This window comes from Paramormyrops kingsleyae, chromosome 22 (assembly GCF_048594095.1).
Source record: "Paramormyrops kingsleyae isolate MSU_618 chromosome 22, PKINGS_0.4, whole genome shotgun sequence".
Lineage (NCBI taxonomy): Eukaryota > Metazoa > Chordata > Actinopteri > Osteoglossiformes > Mormyridae > Paramormyrops > Paramormyrops kingsleyae.
The window spans coordinates 21,332,487-21,344,099 of record NC_132818.1 but is presented as its reverse complement, the minus strand read 5'-3'; the positions used below and the strand labels follow the sequence as shown (position 1 = coordinate 21,344,099).

The window sequence follows — 11,613 nt, the reverse complement described above, 5'->3', positions numbered from 1 at the left end:
AAACTCTGCTGACACAGAGCTAGTCAGAGCCTTAAACCTGGGGGCATAAGGCCATACTGCAAGCCACAGCATTAGTGTGGCACCTGTAGTGCAGTATTAACCCCCCAACTGTATTACTGCATATTTTATTAGCTTATAAAGGAGCATTTTCATTTTTCAATATCCCACAAAGCTTAAAAAGACAGAGGCACTCTGCATGGGAGAGATGCGTTTATTCACAGCCCCCTGACGGCGGCACTCAATGCAGTAAGGAGAGAACGCAGTGGAAGAAGCCCGAGTTTTCACAGGACTTCAGCCACTTCTGCACATTACTGGGGGCGCTGGGTGCCCCCCCGGACCGCAGGAGGCCGCAGGCACACAGCACGTCAGCCAGGCAGAGTTCCGGACCAGCCAGCCAGGCCCCCCGGCACAGCGCCGCGTTCAGGGCTTTCACCATCGCCGCACGCTCGTCGGCCCCGCCCCCCGCCAGCTGAAACAGCGCCGCGTCGACCCAGCTGTCCACCAGCGTGGCCTGGCACGGATCCGAGGGCGGGGTCACCAGCAGCTTGTACAAAAAGCGTGCCACGTTTCCCTCCCCCTCCACAGGGCACATGCTGTGCACGCTGAACTTCATCTGCACCCGGGGCACTGAGGGTGGGGCAAACACACAAAGCGGAGGGATATTACCACGTTCAGAAACACTGAAGCGAATCTCAAACTTCACCAAAGTATATAGACAGGCGGCAATTTTAGTTCTGTCTGAGGTGAAATATTTCAGGGTAGGACAAAGGGCACAGAGAAGGAACGGATGAGGAATCACACTTCCTGGCTGGTGTGTACTGAGTATGTGTTTTGCTTTTTCCCTGCATTCCTTATTAGAGATAATTCTCGCAGGCCATAGGGCAGCGTGTGTTGTTATGAAGTGGCTTTGTTGGGTAATGAATAAAAAGGGCGACATGGCTGCGTCTAGCGGCCCTCACAGAGCCGGCTCTGCCTGAGGCGTCAGCAGACTCCTTACCATCCTTCCAGATGAGGGTGAAGCCGAAATCGAAGTCCTGCCGCTTGTGGCTACGAGGGTGACTGGGGCCCAGGCAGGACAGCAGCGCCGGGGGAACGGCGGAGACGGAAGAGTGCACGTGTACGCTGGACAGGACCCGGTAGCGTTGGCATAGCATGTCGTGGAGAACCAGCAAGGAGAAGGGAGGCTCGGTTGGATTAGCATTGATGACGATGTCCCTCAGAACGCCGACATCCTGCAGGAAACAGCCAAGCGCTCACGTTCCTCAACACTCAAGGCCCCCACCCCAAACATAAGAACCTATCCTATATTTTATTCAATTCCAATTACTACCCTCATGAATAAGTTCTACACAGAAACAAAGATACCGATGCAAATAGAGAGAAGATTATTTTTTAATGAAACACACTAAAGTGATGATCCACTACAGAAGTACAGCAGCATGACTTGCCTGGCCCAAAAGCGAGTTCAGGTCCGAGGGACCGGTGAAGGCACAGCCCGGAGGAGTGTGCGTCAGGCCAGTGGCATCCAGGTCCGCGTCTGGGCTGCTCACAGTCTTAGCCAGCCCATCCACCGCAGCCTTCAGCTCGTACAGCCTCCGCATAATCTCATCCTGTCTGGACTCAAGAGCTTTCAGTGCTGGGTCCACCTCTCCGTTCTAGGGGAAGGAGAAAAGCAAGTTACCATATGGAATGCAAACTACTTCAGCACCCACACAGTAAACATGCAAGTCAATGTGCCAAAATCAGTATCATAACTGAAACTATCACTCATAATAAATCTTGCTTTCATTTTGGTACATCTTGTGGCCTAGTACATAGGTTAAAAAGTGCCTGGACTGTGTATAAACTGAAAAGTATTAAATAAAAAGGAGCGTATATTCTTGAGATAATGTACATGAAAGCAATGGTATTTAACCTAAGCTACTGTATGACAGATTTTATCAACCTCTCTTTCTGTATGCGATCTCGTCACTTGCCAGGTTAGCAAAAATTTTAATTTAAAATATTCATTGACATAATACGTACGACAGTCAACATTAAGTACAGAATGAATTATTTTATGTCCCACTAATAATCGAGCACGATGTCCTTAAAGTCCTTATGTGAATTACCTGGTGCGCATGCTCGATGCAGCTGGTTTGCTGAGCGTGGATATTCGGTAGTTTGTACATGCAAGTCGGTAAGTCAACATCCATGTTGGCCTCACTGATCGGCTTTACCTTGTACATTGGAACGGTTTTCGGATGTTTAATTCCAGAAAGAAAAAAACACAAAAAATCCTTTGAAATTGTCAGCTAATGGCTGACTGCACACACAGCTGCTTTACCCAGTCAAGAGGACGGACATCTCCGTCACATCCGGTATGACGTAAAAAGCGCGCGACTAAAAAACTATTTTTTTTAGTCTTGTGGTCCGAGCAGACAGACTTCTGTATCGTCTGCTGGACGGTAACAAGGGGAACAGCTGTCGTGCTGGATGGCTGTGGTCCTTCATGATGCTGCGTGCTTTACGGAGGCACCGCTGAAGATAAATGTCCTGAATAGCAGAGAGACTCAGTCTCATGCCTGTGATGTACTCTGCTGCCTTCACCACTCTCTGTAGCGATTTCCGGCCGCTGGCAGAGCGACTCCCGTACCAGACTGTAATGCAGCCTATCAGCAAGCTCTCGATCGCACTCCTGTAGAAATTTGAGGTGATGTTGGCGTTCACGCTGAACTTCCTCAGCCTCCCCAGGGGTTGGGCTACTGACTACTGTGGCCAATCCCTTGATTAATTTATGATTAACAATTTAATGTCATGACTATGGTCCCAAAAAGCAGAGTAGGTTCGCTGTCAGCAGAAAATTGGGTTGCTTATTTGCATATTTTACTGATAAATGTTGTGCTTCACTGTGTGACATTTTCATGGTTTCTCATCTCGTACAACTGACTCAGGTAGGATGACAAGGCCAGAGCATGCAAGTATACCAAATGTGTGTAGCAAGGTTGCCAGGGCAATTTCAGAAGGAGCATCACAGACATCTTTCTCCTGCATACAAATCAGGTTTCTCCTTAATGCTGGACTGAATCTGAAGCTGTGCCGCAGCCTGGATGCAAAGCTGTCAAACACAGATATGTAGAAATATCAGAGATGGCCATAACCAAATGCGAATTACGTAAATGTTGAGATGTATATTTTCAGGGAATTAACTAATGTCTGAAACAGTGGATGCAAAAAACACCTTATGTATTTGAAATAAATTAGCATCCATTCACAGTAGGTTTTATTACAGTTACAGTTAATACATAAAATCTTGGAAACTCTTCTTATTTCTTGGGAGAGTTCAGTGTTTCTTCACCATAAAATGATTGTTATGTCAGGAAAACCTAAAGTGTCAATGTCTTCAGGTCTCGTTGCTGCACCCACCACATGACAACACGCCTCGCGGTCCCAGTTGGCACCCCCTCCCCAGGCCACCGCGCGGTCCCCTCCGGAAATGGCCGTCTGTCATCTGCCCGCAGCCAGGTGTTACTTGGCCGTCCTCTTGGCCTGGTACAGTTTATTTATTCTTGCTTTCTACTTTCTCTTATAGATACTGTCTACACGCTTCTGTGGATTCCTCGCATTCCTGCAGGGCAAAACAAAGACGTTTAATTAAAACACAGGGCTGATTTTGCTGATCTGTAGCTTGTCCCCCTTAAATTATTCATGCTTCCCTGAAGCGTGGAAACACGGATCGCCTGGCAGTCGGCTGTGTCTGGAGGGGAACCCGAAGGTGACACGTTTTGTCTGCGACTGCGGCGCTTTAAATCATGCAGGACCCTGAGCAGTGGGGCTGCCGCACGGTCGATTACGGTGATCGCCGTTCACCATGTCAGTGTCACACCTTGGACAAAAAGAAAGAGTATATAACAGTCTACCTTATCATGCAGGACCTTACTGTATGTCTTCCTTAGTCTTTCACACCTTGGGTAAATAGACACTTGGCAGCCAAATATTCTTATTAAACAGAATAGGAGATAGAGGGGAAACTTTCTGAAGCCTTTCAGTTCAGAATTACACAGCTGAAATATTAAGATCAAGACATTATGGGTTATTATTTTTAAAGATTAAGATATGTTAGTGACTGTGGTCCAACTTTCAAAAACAACCCAGGCTTATAGCTAGAAATTCTAGACCCCCTGACAAAATATCACCTTGAGCCCCCCCACCAAATTTCACATATCCTCCTGAGACCCAAGGAAAAAAATGTCCTTCAATTTTAGGATTTTTGTCTTTGGAGGAAATAAGACTTACAATCTTACAATTTAGATTTTTTCTAATTTATTTTTATTTTTAATTTGACAGCATGTCCTCTTTAGTGTACAACATCCTGCCAGGGTATCCTTATCCCTCCGACACCCCTGTGTACACCCTATGGAGGTGCCAGAAGACAAGAGCTCAGTCCCCAGCAGAGGCTGTAAGATGGTTTGCTTTGCTAGATGACTGTGTCGTTTGCACATGTTTAACCCAGCATGTTTGCTGGCCGGACCCTGCTAGGGAGCACAGATTACATAATCATCTAGTAAATCAGTGGGCAGCCTGTTGGATCTGCATAATAGATGAGGAACAGCCAGACAGAATACAGGGAACCTTTATTCCAGTTAACCTAGTAAAACTTTTATGCCTGTCATCCTGAAACTCAATATCCCACGACTCTAAGCTGCATGGATCAATAAAAAAAATACTCTGAAAGACATAGAAGATAAACTGACAAAATGCTAATTTTCTTTCCAGCCATCAAACAGGGAATTCGTAGCTTTATGGAGTGGGAGTTTATGCCTTTTCTCAACCTAGGAAGGCACAGGAAGCTGGAAACAGGATGTAGCCCACATTAAACTTTTAATCGGACTTAATAAGAAAGCTGAGCTGGATGCTAAGCAAGAGTTTTGTGACAACAAAACAAAGGTATCAATTATTGAGAAGCGAGGAGTCAAGCAGTGGACAGAGCTGTGATCTCCACACTGCCCCCTGGAGGCCTGCCAATTGTCCTCGCTCATAAAGGCATTTTAGTCGCCATGATTTATTCAGGCCTTTCCTCAGGCGCTTTTCTGAAGCATCCATCGCTTCGTCTTCCCACAGTCTTAAGTTACCGCCCATACTTCTTAACAGCAGTGTGATTTCTTGTGGTGAGACCTCAGACTCACCCCTCTGCCTGTAACCACTCCGGTACCTTTGCTTCTTACCTTATCAGCTTCTCGCTTTGTCAGACGATGTGTAACTCTTGCTGCTCTACCACTTACTCTTGTACCCGGACATTCATCAGAAGCTCAGCCTAGTTGGCTCATCGACAACCATATGCTTGTAACGTGCTATCTGGACAAAAGCACCTGCAAAGTAACGAAATCGTAAACATAACGTAAAAGCCACTTCAAACATGATTGTAGTTAATACAATGATGTAGTTAGTAGAATAACACGGCTGCCCAGCTGATGAGTATATTTATGCTGAAAGTTAAGTTCGAGTTCGCGATACAGGTCAGGTGCGGCTCAGTTCTTGGTGCCAGTGGAAAAGCGCCGTGAACTGGAACGTGAACTGGAACGGCGTGAAGGGCCCAGGTCCAGCCAAAGCTTGTACCACTAAATATTTAGAAACAGCACAAAGCTAAACGGTGCGCCATCTTGCCTTTCTGCTTATGTAACTGCTTGAATCGCCTAGTTTGTTAAATGTTTACTCATGATGCTCAAACCAAAGTATTTATGTATGTGAAACTAGCCCCTGGCATTGCCTCTGAGATGGACCAAGCAGATTAGATCTGACTGAATTTTTCCATTTCGACAAGGTATGTCAGTGTTGTATGGATCTTTCCGTAATGCCTGATCGTTTTCAGCTATTTTTAGCATCGCCAGCAAGGTCTCATTGTGTATTATAGAAGCAGCCCATACACCCTGCCAATTACCAGCCGCCACTGTGCTGATGTCCGAAAGGCAGGTTTCAGTGTGTTAACTGTAATTTAGGGAATAGAAGTTGCACACAATCTGTGACTAACCCCCCTCCCCTACAATATAACCGTGACTCCTCATGTCTCCTCAGGTTTGTATTAAATCTTTAAAGCTGGTTTTACCATAACCTGTTTGTGAAACAACCAAGTGAGCAGTGGTGAATGTTCTAATTAATTATTGAATTCCCTGTAAAGACCAGGCACAATATCTCTGTCTGACGATGAATATTCAAAGGCCAGTCTGGGTTTACAAATCAGGTGAGAAGGACTTCGGGGTCCTTCATGGTGAAGTTTGCTAATTGGAGGGGGGCGGGGGCAAGAAAAGTTTTGCCGGCCCACTTACCCATCGGCACCCTGGGAAAATGTCCAGTATGTTAGATGGCCAGTCCAGGCCTAGTCTGAAAGGTGGTACTGGAGCTGTGTGTAGCTTTGGTTTGAACATTGGTAGGGACCACCGGACCAAAGCAGTACCACCCCCCCACCCCACCAAACACAGACGGTACATCTGGTAGGGACCAGTGCTTGAAGTCGGTCAGTACTCACAAGCAGAAGAGCACAAATTTGTTTTTCCCTTCAGAGTACCAGCACCTCTGCTAATACTGAATAACAAGGGGAGTAGAGGCACCTGGTACTGAATAACAAGGGGAGTAGAGGCACCTGGGGCTGAATAACAAGGGGAGTAGAGGCACCTGGGGCTGAATAACAAGGGGAGTACAGGCACCTGGGGCTGAATAACAAGGGGAGTACAGGCACCTGGGGCTGAATAACAAGGGGAGTACAGGCACCTGGGGCTGAATAACAAGGGGAGTACCGGCACCTGGGGCTGAATAACAAGGGGAGTACAGGCACCTGGGGCTGAATAACAAGGGGAGTACCGGCACCTGGGGCTGAATAACAAGGGGAGTACCGGCACCTGGGGCTGAATAACAAGGGGAGTACCGGCACCTGGGGCTGAATAACAAGGGGAGTACCGGCACCTGGGGCTGAATAACAAGGGGAGTACCGGCACCTGGGGCTGAATAACAAGGGGAGTACCGGCACCTGGGGCTGAATAACAAGGGGAGTACAGGCACCTGGGGCTGAATAACAAGGGGAGTACAGGCACCTGGGGCTGAATAACAAGGGGAGTACTGGCACCTGGGGCTGAATAACAAGGGGAGTACTGGCTTCCCCATTTCAGGCACTGGTAAGGACATGTCCCTAGACATGCCGTAAAGGGAGGGTGTGGGTGGCACTGCGGCCCCTTCCACACCCAAATCGATATCCTTGTAATACTGTCATGGGGTGTTGCTGAGGTAGCATAACTGACATGGATTCAAATGCTGCTTTTTCTTCTGCTCCAATGTAGATTCAGTGAGAAGAGAACTCTGAGTAGTTGGATGAAGGATGGACAAAGTGAATGGTTGGATCCATAGACTGATGGCTGGACTATCACAGTTAAAGAGGTCAGTTTGCCTATGAAACATTCTGTCACAAAAGAACAGTTCTTTAAAATTCTGCAATCTTTTGTATCTTAAGCTGGTATATAGTATGAGTGGCCAGTCATACCCAGAAAGGCCTGTTGGATATGCAGGTTTTCGTTGTGACCCCATAATTTGAAGAGTCCTCACACCTGGGTTTGATCAGCTGACCTAAGGGTTACCCCAAAATCCTGCATACATACCGGCCCTTTACAGATACGATTGCTCACCCCTGATGTATGGTATCAAAAAAAAACATTGTATATGCCTGTTAATAAGAGATAATAAGCTGACTTATTTTAACAAGCAAAAGACCAAACAGGAGCCAGAGTTAAAATTTGTTTATTCTTCTATTAATACATCAGCAAGAACGGAGCGCACACTCTTCTGAAACCCTTTCTCCTAAGATCCAGGTTAAAAATGTGGTGAAGGTGTAGAGGACAGCACACAAAATCCTCACTAGGTGGCAGTGTGGGCAAAACAAGGCCATCGGTAGGTTGGGACAGCAGGGTTGGGTGGGTGGTTGGGACAGCAAGGTTGGGTGGGTGGGTGGGAGAGGAAGGGTGGGTGGGGCTGCTGACACTAAAGTGGATTTGACCCCCCCAGGCAGATAGGAGTGAAGGCTGTTCTTTCTGCTCCGCTGAAAGCTTCAGGACAAAACTGCATGCTCGAATTCTGGTAAGGAAGAATAGAAGTGTCAGTTACATATACAGAGGGAGAAAAGACTAATCTTCACATGAGAAAGAAATCCTTTCCCCCACACTTTTATTTGGAAGTATATGGGAAACTCAAAAGACCAGGTAGAGCCACTATTTTGTAGAATCCCTTTTAGCCATGTCTTATGTATTTCTTCTAGACAAAACACAAAACATTTTCAAACAAATGTTGTGTATTTTCATGCACATGCAAGGCTGTAGTAAGGGCATAGTTATCCTTACAGAATCAGGGGGCTACAGCATTTTGCAGGGCCCTTGTATATGTAAAACTGGGTGGAGGTCCAAGATGACATTTTGTCAGGGGGCTCAGAATTTCTATCTATGCCTCTGTGTACAAAATGGTTCTTCTTTTTTGGCTTGGAGTGGAGAGATTAGCCCAAGGAGTCGGAGAAGCAGCGTACCGTCAATGCCTATCTTGCCATCGTTATCTTCATCTAGGGCAAGCATGAACTTCTTCGTCTCACTTTCCGTGAGCACGCGTGCGCTGGGAGAGAATCGCTGCAGGAAGAATCTGGAATAGATCACATTCAAGCACATTTAGACGCTGCACGATGAAATCCAAAACCATCACCTGCTTAGAATTACGCATCATATCTCAAACACTCATCAATGGGAATCATAGCTTGTGAATATGGCCTGGATGTCTCTTCATGATTTCAGCTAGCAGAGTATCAAAATACTATTTATGTGGCTGTTTCACAAAGCCATATTATTTCCAACCAACTATTCACTTTCAGCCGAAGTCTCCATGACGTGAAGAATAGCCCCGAGATACTGAATATAAGCCAGGATGGGTGCTGGTTGAGAGAACAAGTTTATTCATACTTCAAAAGTGAAAGACATATCCTGTGTACGCAACGCCTTATTTGGAAAGCGCACGCACAGGATGAGGTCATACTCATAAATACCACGAATTAGCAATATGCTTACTGGAGCTCGTCCTCCTCAATAAACTCGCTCCCATCATCGTCGAGGATGCGGAACACGTTCTTCACTTCCTGGGAAGTCTTCTTGGTCAGTCCACATGTTTGGAAGAACTTCTTATGACAGAAGGTGTCTGGTGCTGTTGGGGCAAGGAGTTCAGTTGCGAGTCATCTGAGGCTGTGAACTCACACTGTGGGTCACCTCAAAAACTCGACATACATGCTGCAGTCTAAAGATATATGATATAGGGCTCTATGACAGTGAAGCAGTAAGGGTGTTTTCTATGTCTGTGATGCAGAGAATCCTGGCAGACCGTTGGCACTCGCTACTCTATGCGAATAAAAATACAAAGCACATTTTCACAGTACTGGAATTCACTTTGCTATTATGTCAAAACTACAGCCTAAGGATGTAAATCTATATGTGATGCAGTTATATTCAGTAAACATATCATTACAATAAAAATGGGCAAATATTTCAAAAATATTTTACAAAATAGAAACTACCCAGATACCGGACATTCTGTATAAATCAGCAGTAATTTCTCTGTAATACTCCTCACAATGTATTTCACTGTTACTCTAAATACACACTAGACAAAATTCAGCTTATAAACAAAGCAAGCAAAAATAATAATAATAATTAAACGCACACCGAAAGGAAAAGACGCACACAAAACCAAAGAGAGCTGGAACTGTTGAGTATATTAGTGGCTTGTCATACCTTTGCACTCCTTCAAAGCATTAGCAATCGCATCAGCGGACAGGACGGATGTGAGCGACATTCTAAACCTGTTAAAAAAGATTATATGTATTTAGTAAAATGTTTCTGTGCTGTATAATCATACAACACACTGTTGACACTTAGGGTGAAATTTCACTCAAAATAAAACTTGTTTGAGAAATAATATTAATAGTAAATAGTTTCCACTGAGCCGTTAGTCGTCGAAATCGCCATGTCACGCAAAAGGCCTACGTCACATTACTTGAGGCGTTATCTTCAGATGGCTTTCATTTGCTTTAAAGGCCACCAGTTTCACTATCTTCACTATTTCGTACTTGTGAAGTTTGAAGTTTAGCTCTCGTACGTGATGTTTTCTTTCACCTACGATAAATCTCCACAAGCGTTTATGGAAATGCGTTACAGAAACTAGAATTACTTAGACTGCGCAACAAAACAATGTATTGTAAAAAAAAAAAAAAAGGGTAAAATCATATGTAATCTACTATTTCCTTTCTAATGAGCCGACATAAATCCATCCAAATTATTAGGACGAACAGATATTCAATAATAAACGCTGGATGCACAGAGATGCCCGCAGTGGACCCGCACACCTACCTCCAAGCTCCTTTCTGCCGATGTGACAAGTGAGGATGTGCGAGGTTTTGTGGTGCCTGTTATCATCCGCGGTTGATTTATATACTTCTTACTGCAATGACAATGGAGAATTCTTGAGTTACCTGCCTGTATCAAATTCTAACTGCCAAGCCCAGCTCGCGTTTCCTACCCAACTAATTAACCTTTACTATTTATATTACGCGCAGGTAAACACGGTAAAGCCAGGAGCATTTCTAACACGCATGAATGTTACGAAGTTCCCTTTCAGTGTGAATCAGATAAGAAGCTATCCAAAACCCAATCCCGGCTATAGGCCTATTTAATCTGGCTTCATTCGTCCTCCCCCCAAAAGTAGACCTCCACAAATATTGACCCTCCAAATAACAAACTCTCTCCAACGTCATTGCCAACAATCACAAAAAAATCGCCCACAGTTAATAAAATTTATATATATATATATATATATATATATATATATATATATATATATATATTTCAGATTAATAAAAACCTAAATTATATTCATGTTTTTTTTTAAACAAAAGGTGGTCATATCTCACTTTTTCAAAAGCAGGTAAGTGAACATGACGTAATGCCCCCCCCCCCCCCCCCCCCGATACTTTTTTACAAAGGGATTTACAGGACAATATCTAAAATTGAACTGATTTGTAAATCTTCCTTCAATGTCATGTTAAACTGCATAAATGAGATGATGCCCAGCTCTTAAACCTACCATTACTGTATTTCGCAGGCCTGTATTAAAAATGTCACGCTATTACAACGATGATTAGAAATGCTCTCCGCCCAATTACAATCAGCGTGAGGCACGGTTACACTGACATAACCGTGTTGTTAATTATGCAGGCCAATATCGTGACAGTTCAACCCGCTCATCTTAGCCCACAGGAAACACCCGTCTCCGGTTTTTGCACTGATAGGGGAACACGGGTCACCTTACGGAGATATACCTCGTTATTATTTCTAACGTATATTTCAGCATATATTAGACAACCAATAAATGTAGTGCATCCTATATAAGGTGGGAGATTTTCAGTTGTATAGCTCTGGAAAAAATTAACAGACCTCTGTACATTAAAAAAAAAATCAGCATTCTTGAATCCTGCTTTAATTCGGGTTCTGCTGGCAGAAGGCTACGCTGAGCATCAGGATGCTTCAAGGTTCAAAGTCTCTAAGACAGTAGTACACAAGAATAAGG

At 44.7% G+C, this 11,613-nt stretch overlaps 2 protein-coding genes and 1 long non-coding RNA gene across 4 annotated transcripts; 1 reads left to right on the top strand and 2 right to left on the bottom strand.

Moving 5' to 3' along the window:
- Nucleotides 1-193: 193 nt before the first annotated feature.
- On the bottom strand, nucleotides 194-2,374 carry aimp2 (aminoacyl tRNA synthetase complex interacting multifunctional protein 2). Of its 2 annotated transcripts, none has more exons than XM_023835403.1 (4): nucleotides 2,220-2,374; nucleotides 1,449-1,655; nucleotides 998-1,232; nucleotides 194-627 (listed from the first exon to the last, which is right to left on the bottom strand). In XM_023835403.1, exons 1-4 carry the CDS (start codon nucleotides 2,226-2,228, stop codon nucleotides 239-241), a joined length of 840 nt encoding a protein of 279 aa, XP_023691171.1. In that variant the 5' UTR covers nucleotides 2,229-2,374; the 3' UTR covers nucleotides 194-238. The 2 variants fall into 2 exon arrangements, with proteins under 2 accessions (XP_023691171.1, XP_023691170.1); XM_023835402.2 differs by having other exon boundaries at nucleotides 2,112-2,373.
- A 4,995-nt stretch (nucleotides 2,375-7,369) lies between these two features.
- Nucleotides 7,370-9,027, top strand: LOC111855910 (uncharacterized). The gene is made up of 3 exons (XR_002840995.1): nucleotides 7,370-7,404; nucleotides 8,026-8,097; nucleotides 8,873-9,027. It is a non-coding gene; the product is annotated as an uncharacterized lncRNA (long non-coding RNA).
- On the bottom strand, nucleotides 7,965-10,463 carry pvalb8 (parvalbumin 8). The gene is made up of 5 exons (XM_023835404.1): nucleotides 10,398-10,463; nucleotides 9,783-9,850; nucleotides 9,066-9,198; nucleotides 8,537-8,646; nucleotides 7,965-8,094 (listed from the first exon to the last, which is right to left on the bottom strand). The coding sequence occupies exons 2-5, from the start codon at nucleotides 9,841-9,843 to the stop codon at nucleotides 8,069-8,071; spliced, it is 330 nt and encodes a 109-aa protein (XP_023691172.1). The 5' UTR covers nucleotides 9,844-9,850; nucleotides 10,398-10,463; the 3' UTR covers nucleotides 7,965-8,068.
- Nucleotides 10,464-11,613: the final 1,150 nt, after the last annotated feature.